The sequence below is a fragment of the Herpailurus yagouaroundi genome, unplaced genomic scaffold, assembly GCF_014898765.1.
Source record: "Herpailurus yagouaroundi ecotype Mexico unplaced genomic scaffold, PumYag 67681, whole genome shotgun sequence".
In the NCBI taxonomy this organism is placed as follows: Eukaryota; Metazoa; Chordata; class Mammalia; order Carnivora; family Felidae; genus Herpailurus; species Herpailurus yagouaroundi.
The window spans coordinates 4,570,196-4,583,815 of record NW_024420481.1 but is presented as its reverse complement, the minus strand read 5'-3'; the positions used below and the strand labels follow the sequence as shown (position 1 = coordinate 4,583,815).

At 40.6% G+C, this 13,620-nt stretch overlaps 1 protein-coding gene across 4 annotated transcripts in view; it reads left to right on the top strand.

Annotated features, from left to right (window-relative positions):
• Nucleotides 1-887: 887 nt before the first annotated feature.
• OCRL (OCRL inositol polyphosphate-5-phosphatase) overlaps nucleotides 888-13,620 on the top strand; it is a 58,394-nt gene continuing 45,661 nt past the window's right edge. For 3 of the 4 annotated variants that reach the window (XM_040468153.1, XM_040468154.1, XM_040468152.1), the window contains exons 1-3: nucleotides 8,081-8,285; nucleotides 8,547-8,626; nucleotides 13,267-13,346. In XM_040468153.1, the coding sequence (XP_040324087.1) occupies nucleotides 8,247-8,285; nucleotides 8,547-8,626; nucleotides 13,267-13,346 (199 nt within the window). In that variant the 5' untranslated portion in view covers nucleotides 8,081-8,246. Of the gene's footprint in view, nucleotides 917-8,080; nucleotides 8,286-8,546; nucleotides 8,627-13,266; nucleotides 13,347-13,620 lie in introns of those variants that run through there. The other variant, XM_040468155.1, reaches the window with a different exon arrangement.

Below are 13,620 nucleotides of genomic sequence, written 5' to 3'. Positions count from 1 at the left end.
ATATAAATTTCAAAAACAGGCAAAGATATTTATGGCTGCATCTGTAAGGGGTAAAACTGTAAAGAAAAGCAACTAAATGATTATCATAGAAGTCAAGACAGTGGCTATGTACAGGGATGATCCTCAAAAATTTAAACAACTGGTAAGATACAAACCTTGACTAATCCAAACAGACAGAAGCTTTTATGCCTCATCAGATTATCCTGGCTCAGTACCAGCCCTGTTTTTTTTTTTTCTTCAACGTTTATTTATTTTTGGGACAGAGAGAGACAGAGCATGAACGGGGGAGGGGCAGAGAGAAAGGGAGACACAGAATCGGAAACAGGCTCCAGGCTCTGAGCCATCAGCCCAGAGCCAGTACCAGCCCTGGTTTAATTCTGGGTGGAAGAAGAAGAGGTGGTCAGAAAGAGAGGTATCAGGTTGAGGGGTGTCTTCCAAAATGCTAACAATGTTTGCTTTATTTTCTTTTTCTATTAAAGACTTTATTTTTAAGTAATTTCTACACTCAACCTGGAACTTGAACCGTCGGCCCCGAGATCAAGAGGCACCCCAATGATGTTTGATTTCTTGACCTGGCTAGAGGTTACATGGGCATTCACTTTATAATCATTTGTTAAGCTGTACATATATATTTTATGTTCATCAAAAGAAGGAAAAAATAGGCATACTATGGAAAAATATAAATAAGTGTTTTATAAATGATTTACTTGAAAAAGCATAACAATAAAATGCTGAGGAGGTGGTGGGAGAGTAAAGATAAGAAACATCAGAGCTCATCATGTGCTTCTTCGTTCTGTAACAATATGATACAAGATAGACCTTGAAAAGTTCCAAGAACTGTTGTTCAGAAGAGGGAGCATTCTTTTCCAGCTGAGGGGTGACAGGAGAAGAGCTTCAAGAGGAAGGACCATTTGAGGTGAGCATTGAAGAACAGAGAATATTCCCGCAGGTATAGTTGCAGAGGAGGTTGGGGAAAAGACAACATTAATGAGATGGAAATCGTACCATGTGATCAAGAAATTAAATAGTCAAATTGATTAAAGCAGCATTTCACAACTTGTTTTGATGCTTAACACCATTAGGAAAATTCTAAATCATGCATTATTTTCTTCAAGGGATAATTATATGTTCCACAGATACCTATCAAATAGCTACCGTGCTAGGTGCTAGGTGCTAGGTGCTAGGTACAAAGCCATAGCAAGAGAGAAAAGGTTCTTGAGCTTACACTGCCTATATTTAGACTTAATTTCTTTCTAGAGGCACCATTCTTCCTGGGAGCAGAAAACAATCTAGCCTTGTCCCCGTAAACTGAGTCAATTCATTGCTGTGTGTGTGTGTGTGTGTGTGTGTGTGTGTGTGTGTATCATTTCATGTTAAACTCAATCAGATTTAGGAGTTACCTCTTCCCTTATTTACTCTAACGTTGATTTGGAACTCTAGAGTTTATGCAAGACTGAAATAGCAGTGGTGGGAGGAGGTGTCTACTTCTAGGGCTCTTGATATATTCTGGACCATCCTTCCCTGGGATATACAGTCACCCTCTTATCCATCCCTACTGCCATTCATTAAGGCAGCTAACTCCCCATCAGGCCTCTAATGACACAGTCCCTACTGCTACCAAATGCTGCTTCCTCTCATCATGACCACAAGATCCCATCTTCTAAGTTCCCTTTTCCTACTTGCCTTCCCCTTCTTAGTTCTGAGGCTTTTATCCACTAGGGTAGAGTAATGGGGTGAGTAACATAACATATCTTCCCCAGCAAGTATTCTTCCTAAATCTGTCTTACACCCTGGACTGAGGCATAAAACAATAACCTAAAAACCAAGAGAATGTTCTGTCCTTCTTTCATGATACCTGTGTTGGAGGTGAGACCAGTCTTATGTGTCACTGCCTGCCTCGAGAAGGGTCACAGGGTTGAGGATAGAAGGGAGCTTAAGTAATGCTCATAGATCATCCCACTAGATCTATCACAGTGTAGATTTTTTTCATAGTGGGCTCCATGCCCAACATGGGGCTTGAACTCATGACCCTGAGACTAAGAGTTGCATGCTCTACCAATTGAGCCAGCAGGCGCCCCCACAGTGGATTAAATATCACAAATAGACAAAAAAAAAGTTGAATTTAGTCATAACCCTATTTTCTCTTTTCAGGTTTTTGAAGTATGTACTAGAGAAATCTTTACATGCCATGTAAGAATTTTGATCAGATAAATGCAACTTATGGGTCCGATGATTATCACCTCGAGAATTTGTAGAATTTTTATCATTTTTACAGTCTGTGTTTCAACATCAACATCTCTCTAATTCTTTGTGGGTATATATTAACCAGCTTGTGACCATTAAAAAAAATTAACACTCTATAAAGGTTAAGACCGAGATGACAAGTTAGCAGTATTCAGCTGAATTATCAATGGAGTACCTGAATCATGAGCACACCAGTCTGATTGCCACTAACCACTGCACATGTTCAGTTCTTAAGAGAAACTCTGGGTAGAGCATAAGGTTTATAAAGAGTGGTCTTGGGAAGTAACTGGGAAGATATGTTCAGCACAGAATCCTTGGGGCCTTAAATGCCAGGCTAACTCTATATTCTTTCTGTTCAGCATCTCCAGAAGGAAAGTAGGCCTGGTCAATGCCAGAACTGGCTATGGGATTCTTGAAACTGAAAGGAGAGCCTGACCTAGCAGAAAGAAATAGGGGTGGAGGCAGAAGGAAATGAAGAAATTAGCTAGGGTGGGAATAAAGCAGCAAGTACCAAATTCTAAAAGAAATGCAAAGTACAAATGGAAATCTGTAAATAAAAATGAGCTCTTCTTTATGCCACTTTGTATGGAAAGCCAGATCTATGTTGGATTTGTGTATATGAAAAGTGAAGCTTTTCAACTAGCAGTGATTTAAAAATCAGTGAATCATTTATACCTCTGTTCAGCCTGCCTTTCAGCCTCTGGCTGCTGACTCACCTATGTGAAATCCTCCCCAGCCTCATCTATGTTAGGCAGGCCTGTTTCTGCCTTTGCAGGCCCTAAGCTCTCTCACTTGTGAAGGCTTCAGCCAGCATCATATTAAACATATTAAAATGCATCCACATCTTGCATTAAATATTTATATTTTTGTTATAAATTTTTGAAAGGGCTTTTGTAATTCTGCTTTGGAATTATTTGTCTGTGCATAACTAATTTAATTTATAATGGCTGTGATTTCTCCATAATTATTATGCATATTGGAAATTCTTGAGAAGTGAGAAGATCCAACCCAGAAATTGTTTTTAAAGACAGTAGATTTTTTAATAAATAGAAAATTGGGGTGCCTGGGTGGCTCAGTTAGTTAAATGTCTGACTCTCAATTTTGGCTCAGGTCAGGATCTCATGGGTCCAGAGATAGAGTCCCTGAAGCCCTGCTTCAGATTCTCTTTCTCCCTCTCTCCACCCCTCCCCCACTCACACTCATGCTTGCGTGCTTACCTCTCTTTCTCTCTCTCAAGATACATAAGTAAACTTTAAAAAAATAAAAAAGAAAATGTAATAATGAACTTGATATGTTATATTTTGTAGCCATTTAATTAAATAATTATTTATAAGTTTTCTCATTTTTTTTTAGTATTTTATATTCTTTTCTTAAGATCTCACTTTTTAAATTTTGTCTCTAAAAAGCCTGTAAGTTCTAAGCTCTTAGTTACAGTAGTCTAATGTATAAAAGATAGGCACTGAGCACCAATTTAATTGTGTGTGTGTGTGTATGTTGTACATATATGGTGTGCATGTGTGTTGTCTGTGTATATTTGTGGTGGTGGTGAAGGTGGTGAGACTCATGTTTTCTTGAAGGTAGAGTTTCATTTAATTTTTTTAATGCTTATTTTTGAGAGACAGAGAGAGTGTGAGCAGTGGAGGGGCAGAGAGAGAGGGAGACACAGAATCTGAAGCAGGCTCCAGGCTCTGAGCTGTCAGCATGGAGCCTGACACAGGGCTCGAACCCATGAGCTGTGAGATCATGACCTGAGCCGAAGTTGCATGCTTAACCAACTGAGCCACCCAGGTGCCCCACTAGAGTTTCACTTATTTAAATTTTGTTCCACAGCCATTTAACTCTTTGCATTGGATGTCTCTTGCATCTAAATACAAGTATAGGCTGTAAGACCTTTATTTAGTTAGGCACAATGCCATCTGATGATGATAGGTAAGAATGATCAGAGATATACACTAAGGAATTTGCTATAGAACTGACAAAACTTGAGTTATTGGATATGATAGATGAAGGGGAAACACGGTTCACCAATAAATCTGAAGTTTCAAACTTGGGTGACTAAACAATGATGTCATTAACAACTGTAGCTAAGTCAGAAGGTGGTTGTGGCTAAAATAATGATTTTAGCCAACTTACAAAAATTACTTAACATATACAGAAGCATCTAAGTAAGCATAGTCCCTGAAGTGATCCTAAAAAAATACAATAATTTGCTACAGGATCAGACCTAGGGGAATGATTGCGTTCGTCAAGCTTGCCTTCATTCTCTCTGCTGGTCTTAGGCTGAGGGGATATATACCTTTACTTAACTTTGACTCCAGAATAAGCTATTTCAATGCATCCCAACTACCACTTTAAACTCCCTCACCCCATGACCTACTGCTTTGCCTGCTATACTAATTCCCAAGCTTAATGCACCTTCTTGGTATATTTTTACTACTCCCACTTTTCAAAATCTGCCAAGCATTGCTACAGAAAGTTACAGACCCGTGCTGATTTGGACCACCATAGAAATTCATGTCATCTTCCTCCAATTGGGCTTTCTCTGTTGACCCTAAACACTATTAATTTTTCTGGATTCACTGTCACTCTCCAACTGTGGCTGTTCCCTCCTTCTCCACCTTATTCAAGTTCTCAAACCCTCTCTCTCAACTTCAGTTTCATCAAATTAAATGCGATAATACAGGTAGGGAAGTTACCATAATGCCTGGCACATAGAGGGTTCTAAATAAACACTTACTGTTAATACTGTTAATATTAAACGAACAGCATAATGTGTTTGGTTAAAAAGTTCCAACTCTAGGGTGCCTGCATGGCTCAGTCAGTTGAGCAGGTGACTCTTGGTCTCAGCTCAGGTCTTGATCTTGAGGTCGTGAGTTCAAGCCCCCTATTGGGCTCTGCACTGGGCATGAGGCCTACTTTAAAAAAAAAGTTCCAACTTCAGAGTCAGACTAACATTAACTTTGAATCTTGATTCTGACATTTACTAGTTAATGGGAAAGCTGCTAAACTTCTCTGAGTCTCATTTTTCTCACCTTTAAAATGGAAACAATAGGGGCGCTTGGGTGGCACAGTCGGTTAAGCGTCCGACTTCAGCCAGGTCACGATCTCACGGTCTGTGAGTTCGAGCCCCGCGTCGGGCTCTGGGCTGATGGCTCAGAGCCTGGAGCCTGTTTCCGATTCTGTGTCTCCCTCTCTCTCTGCCACTCCCCCATTCATGCTCTGTCTCTCTCTGTCCCAAAAATAAATAAACGTTGAAAAAAAAATTTTTTTAAATGGAAACAATAATATTACCACTTTACAGGGATTTAGTGAGGATTAAATGAAAGTATGTATGTAAATCCATGTGGAGATTGTCACATGAGCATTCAACATTAGCCATGAGGATTATTTTTGGTATTACTATTACAACATCCACTTACTATTTTTTTTTGGGGGGGGGGAGAAAGTCATTGTCTCCCCTGTGAGAGACCACAGTTTTTAGTGACCTCACCTCAATATATTTCCATTTTTTCCCAACCTCTTATTTGTTTTATTTTAGAAAGGGAGAGAGAGCACTTGTGAGTGCAAGTGGGGCAGAGGGGCAAAGGAAGAGAGAGAGAGAGAGAGAGAGAGAGAGAGAGAGAGAGAGAGAGAGAGAATGAACAGGGGAGAGGGGCAGAGGGAGAGAGAGAGAATTCTAAGCAGTCTCCATGACCCTGGGATCATGACATGAGCTGAAATCAAGAGCCGGATGCTCAACCAACTGAGCCATCCTGGCGCCCTGGTGTGATGTGAATTTTCAAATTTTGCCAAACCAATGGTTGTGAAATGCTATCTCATTGCTTCAATTTTCAAATTTCTCTGAATAGTAATGAAGTGAAACTTCCTTTCTTGTCTTTATTGGCCATTTGGGTTTCTTTGACTATGAATTGCTTATTCATATATTTTGTCAATTTTTCTACCAGGTTTCTTTCTTTTTCTCACTGATTTATAGCAGTTCTTATACATTCTGAACACTAATTCATTCATTACTTTAATCAATATTTTTCTAGTGTATACTTTGTTCCAAGAATGGTTGTAGGTGCTGGGAATGCAGTTATGAACAAAACAGACAAAATCTCTGCCCTCATGGAACTTATATTCTAGTGGAGGAAGGTAAACAATAAACAAGATCAATAAGTAAAATATAGGATAATGGATAGTGATGAATCCTATGGGGGGAAAAATGAATGTGGAAGATGAATGAAGCTGCATGTTTCAGTAGAAATGGATAAGGAGATTGTTGAATTGCAATGTTAAATGAAGATGTCTAGGAAGGCCTCACTGAGAATGTGTCATTTGAACAAAGACCCAAAGGAGGTGAGAGGCCAGGCAGAGTAAACAGCAAGTACAAAGGCCCTGAAGCAATAGTGTGCCTAGAAAGTTCTAGGAATAACAAGGAGCAGTGTGACTAAGCAGAGTGAGTTGCAGAGTGTGGTGGGAGAGAAATAGGTAAGATGATGACAAGTAGAAGTGTAGAACTTCATAGGTTATCCTTTGTCAGTTATATGCATCAAAAATATCTTCTCCCAGTTATGTGGCTTGTCTTTTAACATGTTTATGTTGTCTTGAAGCACATGCATTTTGAAATTTAATGTAGTTAAATGTATCTATTGATTCCTTTATTGTTTGCACTATCTGGTATCTTAAAGAGCCATTCTCATTCCCTATTCCCAGCTCATAAAGATATTCTCCTATTTTCTTTGGAAAGCTGTAAAATTTTGCTTTTTCACATTTGGATCTTGAATCAACATGGGATTGAAATTTTCCTCTATGGTATGAGGTAGGGATCTAGTTTTATTATTTTCTATAGTGATGATCAGGAGTCCCAGCATCATTTAGTGAATAATCCATTCTTCTCCCATTGATTTGAAATGCCACATATGTTGCATATCAACTTTCCATATATGTGTGGGTCTGTTTGGGGCTCTGTATTCTGTTCTATGGGTCTGACCAGCTCCACTCCATACTGTTTTAATTACTATAGATTTAAGATCAGTCTTGCTATTTAGTCCAGTGTAGATTCTTGAACAAGTAAAAAATACAATTGAAACATTACTCTGAGAAGAATGTTGTTATGATTATCAACAGAGTAAAATGATCAAAGGAGATATCATAAGAGCTAACAAAGTGAATGGTGGTACAGATGGGGAGAAAACAAGGAATCTGAAAGTAACTCCAAAGAAAATATTAATAACCTTTGTTGACGGATTAGGTACAGAGAAATTAGGAGAGAGGAAGAAAGCATATGGCTTCGAAGTTTCAAGCCTGAGTGGCAGTGTGAAATGAGTTAGTTTTGTCATCCAGTATTGTGTTAACGATGGGGTGTATTAGGCAAGGGGTCTGAGCTAAGGGAAGTGTATTTGGTCGTTGTCTGCTTAGAGATGACCTGGAGGGGGTGCAAAGGAAGAGCAAAGGTCTGAGCTTTGAGGATTTGTCCGACGATTTCGGTGGTGGAAGGAAGAAGAGGAAGGGGAGAACATCTGAGAGGTAGAATTAACCAACACGGCGCGTTCTAACTGTAATAAGGATTTTTTTTACTGGATGATGTGGGTCCTATTGGCCCAACACATTTGAGTTTTCCCACAGGTATGGCTGTGTTTTGTTTCTGTGGCAATCTTCAAAATCCACAGAATAACTCTGGTGTCACAGGCAGCATTTAAAACGCACTCCTCCTTGGACCTGGTAGAGACGCCCGCGTCCGTCGGTCTCTCGCTGCAGTTCCGCAGGTTGGCCGCAGGGGGCGAAATCTGCGGCGGCCTGGAAAACTGACGGGGGCGCAAGGCGCCGCTCTCTCTCGGGTCAGGCTCTCGGTTCTCGGCTCGGCTCCCGGCTCCCGGCTCCCGGCTCCCGACTCCCGGCGCCCGGCGCCCGGTGCCCGGTGCCCGGTGCTCTGCGCGGAGTTGTTCCTCAAACAGCGCGCAACCAAGGGCGGTGGGATCCGCCCGCAGTCCGCAGCCCCACTGAGCCCGGAGGCCGCCGGGATGGAGCCGCCGCTCCCGGTCGGAGCCCAGCCCCTTGCCGTATCCACCAGAGGGAAGGGGGAGGGGAGGCCGCGCAGGGCGGGAGGGGCGGGGGTCGGAGGGACTGCGGAACGCGGCAGAGGGGTGGGTGGTCGGTCGGACTCAGAGGCAGAGCCGAGCCGAGGAGGGGGGCCGGCGCGGGAGGCGATGCCTTGGGCACCCAGGAGGGCGGGCAGAGGGGCGGGAGCCTCCCTCCACCCCGCACCGCGCCACCCCTCCCCGGCCGCGCTTCTGGAGGAGACCCTTGACTGTCGCCCACATACTGTTGAGGGTATGGAGATGAAGGGTGCTCTCCGGGAGCCCTGCTTCCTGACGCTAGCCCAAAGGAACGGGCAATATGAGTAAGTAACCACCTGATTCCCACGGAGGAGGGGAGCCTGCCATTACCTCCTAACCCCAAACTGCGACAAGCCGCCCACTCTCCGTCCACTGAGGCAGCGTGGGCAACAGGTTCAGGCCCAGGTGTGAAGTGTGAGTTCTGTAGCCATGGGGCTTTGTCCCCAACTCTCAAGCCGCTAGGTCGCTCCTGGCAGTGTGGCTTAGTGGAAGGACTCAACAGGCGGGCGTTGAAGCAGGAAGCCTGGGTTTTTAGTTCCTGCCTCTGCAACTGGCATGTGTTGTGTAATCTTGGGCAAGTCAACAATGATTTCTGGGCCTTGGTGTCCTCATCGGTCAAATGAAAACATTAACTGCCTTACCTTATAGACTTTGAAGTTGCAACTGGTGGAATAATAAATAAATGCAAAAGCGGTTTGCAAAAAGTAAAAGTGTTGTAGAAGAGCTGCATTGTTAACCTTACAGAAGTGCCTTTTCTTAACCCATTCAACTGGTTCCTCCTGTCGCCCTACTCCCTTATTTCACTTGCTTGCAGGCATATTCATTAATTCAGTAATGGTTTAGTGTAAGCCAGTAACTGCCTCACTTATTGACTTGACTGTTAGAAAAAGTAACGAAACGTGTAGAAATATAAACAGCATTTGGCAGTGTATCAGTGTGTGTTACTTTCCATTCTGCCTTGCATATATAGGAGCTCAGTAAATACTGTTGACTGGTTGAATAAAAGATTATTTTGATAAGCTATCACTATAGCTGCTGATCTCACTCCCTTTCCACTAATGCCTCATCTTAAAAGTATCGATGGTGACCATTACATACATAGCATAGGCCCTGTCGCTCTGTGCCCAGTTCACCTCCCTTGGGTCTTCTGTTGGTTTCTTGACATCGGAGTTTAAAAATCGGTGATTTTTAAATCCTGTTTTCTCCCAACATTGTATTCGGCCAATTTTTCTCGGTCCCTGCTTTTAGATCTTACAGACTCAGTCTGGGTCTATGCTGTCGAATTTACACAGAAGAAATTCCCACTGACCTAGCCTGACCTTTTCTTGAGACTCTTGCTGCCACTCTAACTGGACAACAGCAGGGCCTATGAAGTGGTTCTTCCTTAGGTCCTGCTTGATCAGTTCTGTTGATGTGGTAAATTGATGTTATTTTCCCCAGATTTCATCAAACACTGAAAGACCAATTGAATAGTAAATTCAACAGAAAAGTGAATTGAAAAGTGGAATACCACTGCCACTTCCAAAGGCTAGAATGGGGTGGAGAGATGTGACCCTTGAATAAATCAGTAAATTTTTTACATCTTGGTTTCCTCTTCTGTAAAAACAATGTTTTGAGGATTAAATAAAATAGCTACATTGTTGAGATGACCACAGCCTCAGATATGGTTCCTTGGTTTGATAGGGTTGGAGCTCTAGTTAGCTAATAGGGGAGTGAGCAGCTGGCCTTGAGATGAATGCCTCATTCTATCTTGCCTCGTGTGGTAGGAGAACTGGTAAACTCGGAGTGATAGCTCTATTTGTGTCCTCTCCACAAAGAAATGAAAGCTTTATGTTCCATATCTGTTTGAGTTAAGGGGGTATAGCAACAACTGAGACTTAATTGGCTTGGTGTGTGCCAGGTACTCTTCTGAGCACTTTCCATGAATTAGTTCATTTAACCCTCATGTCAGGGTTACTGTGAAATTGTGATATTATCACCATCACCCCCATTTTCTAGATACAGAAATTGAGGCACAGAGAGATTAAGTCACTTGTTCATAGTTAGGAAGTAGCATACCTGAGATTTGAACACATGTAACATTTCAGAATGACACCGTTTGAGAAGTTTCTTTTGAAATCATTTATTGGAGATACTGACTATTGTCATACCATCTATAATCCTCACATTCTTGTCTCATGGGTACCTTCTCTGACTTGGGCTCTTCTCACAACTTTTTTCCTTTGGTCTTTTTATTCTAGAACTTGAAGTCTGTTTTAGTATTTAGTACTGTAGTTCCTGCTGTCAACCTGCTGTCAATAGGGGAAATTTAGTTGAGAGAGTAAAATTACAATTGAAAATAAGGGTTTTTTTTCAAGGAGACTGGATTATGATGCAACCTGTTTCATCTTTAACCTTCCTTGAACAAATCAAAGTATTTCCTAGAATAATGCTGAGTCTGCATTCAAAATTTGTTACTCTTTTCTGTTTGACAACACTCAAGTTCTAATTTCCATTGTTTTGTCATACACCTATTATTTTTCATCTTTCTGTTCTGAAAGTAATGATTACATTTAGGAAGAATTTTTAAAAAAAAATTTTTAAGTAGGCTCCATGCCCAATATGGAGCTTGAACTCATGACCCTGAGACCAAGAGTCGTATGCTCTACTGACTGAGCCAGCCATGAACTCCAGAAGAATTTTTATACTTATTCTTAACCCTATTCTTGCTACAATTTATTTAGTGACTAATACATGGTAGATATTGTGGAATTGACTTAAATTCCAAGTTGATCTTTGTTTTGTGATGGATTTTTTGGGGGGAGGTTGCATTTTTAAATTGAGATATAATTGACATATATTAGTTTCAAGTGCACAACACAATGATTCAATATTTGTATATATTGTGAAATGACCACAGTAAGGCTCCTTAACATCCATCACCATACATAGTTACAGATTCTTTTCTTATGATGAGAACTTTTGAGATCTACTCTCTTAGCACCTTTCAAATATACAGTACAGTATTATTTATTGTAGTCACCATGCTGTACATTACATCCCCATGACTTATTTATTTTGTAACTGGAAGTTTGAGCCTTTTGACCCCCTCCATCCATTTCACCTACCCCCCACCTCTAACCACCACCTATCCTCTGTATCTATGATTTTGGTTTTTTGGTTTTGTTTTGTTTTTAGATTCTACATATAAGTGAGATCCTATGATATTTGTCTTTTTCTACCTTATTTCACTTAGAATAATGCCCTCAAGGTCCATCTATGTTGTCCCTTTTGTGAGGGCTTTTAACAGTACAACCTAGTTCAAGCTTTAACTGCTAATATCAAACACTGTCTTTTTAGTCATTTCTTGGAGATTGTATTGGTTTGTGTTCATTTTCTCCAAAGTAAGCTCTTCCTCCTTCACTCTTGCTTTTTATCTAGTTTCTGATCTCCATCTGGGTTTATAGGACTCTGCTTGACTCATGAATTTTGCACATTGAAAGGAGCCTGCCCCATATTCCTCTAGTCACCTTAAAATATGAACCCCTACAGATTAGGCATGCAGAATCAGAGCAGAAAGACAGCATTAATACTTTTATTTCCCTTAGTTCTATCTGAGCAATTCCTTTCCCCATGTGATCTCCTTTAAAGTTAATACATTTGAAAAAAAATTCAAAAAGCTAAAACAAGCCCCTGAGAAGACATCAAACTAGAAATAAAGCCCTTCAAAACAATGACATTTTTTAATGTCAGGTTGAACAAATTATATTTAGAAATTTATCTCTGTTTATAGCTTAGTGAAACTGGTTCATTGATTCAACCAATATTTATTGAGCATCTCTTAGGCAGGAGGCAAACTGAATATGATAGGGTCTTTAATTTCAAGGAGCTCAAATCAATGAAGGAAATAAATATAACTGCAATGAAGGGTGTAAATGCTCTAGTAGAGGGGCAAACAAAGGGGACCAAACAAAGGGGACTGCTTCTGCTTGGGGGAATTAGGAAAAGCTGCAAAGAGGAGGTGATATTTGAGCTGGGTCTCGGAAAGAATAGAAGAGTGTTCCTGGCAAAAAGAACCACCTGAAGACTGCTTGATTTGGGGAAGCTAGGAGATGTTCAGAATGGTCGTTTTACCACTAGGTCATACCTTGATCCTGGGCCACTAAGGATAAGCAGTAAATGAAAATTAATATTTCAGGAGTACCTAGGAATTTAGAAGTCCTTCATTTCATACTGGGAGGCCAAATCAGTTATGTTTACCTAGAAATACCAGCATGAAGTTGGAAACTATAGTAAAACACAAGGAATATAAGGCACTGGTTGTGATATCTGCTGCCTTGGTCACAGGTTATGTTAACTGATCCAGCTGGCTGGGCACCTCTTCTTACTTCTCCATGAACCTGTATAGTCGTTTGAAGAGATAGAGCCATTCTTTGGTAAAAGCCAGAGGAATATAATCTGAAAGCTAATTTATGAAATTTCTAATTCACTTATTCAGCAAACTTGAGTGACTGCTATGTGCCAAGCACTGTGATAGTTGCTAGAAATACTATGGTGAAAATGCAATCATAAGTCTGCCCTCATGGCATTCACACCTAGCTATTCTTTGCTCTAGTATACATACTCTGAAGGTGTATGCACTATAATCCTTGCTTTTGAGATTGTAAGCTGTTTTTAGGACATAGACTATTATATATTCTTTATGGCATAGGACAGTGTGGGTATTCAGATATTGATCGTCACTAACATTCTCTTAGATCTTGAGTGATATCTCACTGTCATGATGCTCAGATCCAGGAAATATATGAGATATAGTAAGTAATATGAGATATAGTAAGTCTAATAAATATGGACCAGATTTGTGTAACAACACAGCAGTATATTTTATTGTTAAATGTTTGGGTTTTTCAGTAGCCATTCGTTGATGCCTTCTTCTGTTTCCTAGGTTAATAATCCAGTTGCGCGAGAAGGAACAGCATGTTCAAGATATCATTCCTATAAATAGCCACTTTAGATGCGTTCAAGGTACTAGCTTTAATTGCCTAGCTAGCTTTACAGTGTTTTTCCTTAGTTGTTCTTGCATTGTCTAATACCATACATATTTAAATATGTCACTGCACATAAAATGAAATGTATTAGTCTTTGCATAAAGTGGTAACATTACTAAGCTACCATTGAGAACATGGTAAATACTTTGTCTATGAGTGCTGAAGGGCTATACTGAAATATGTATAGACTCACCTGCTTCCCTGGCTGGGTGTTAGAGATGTATGTAGTCTCTTACCTATGTAGGTAGTCT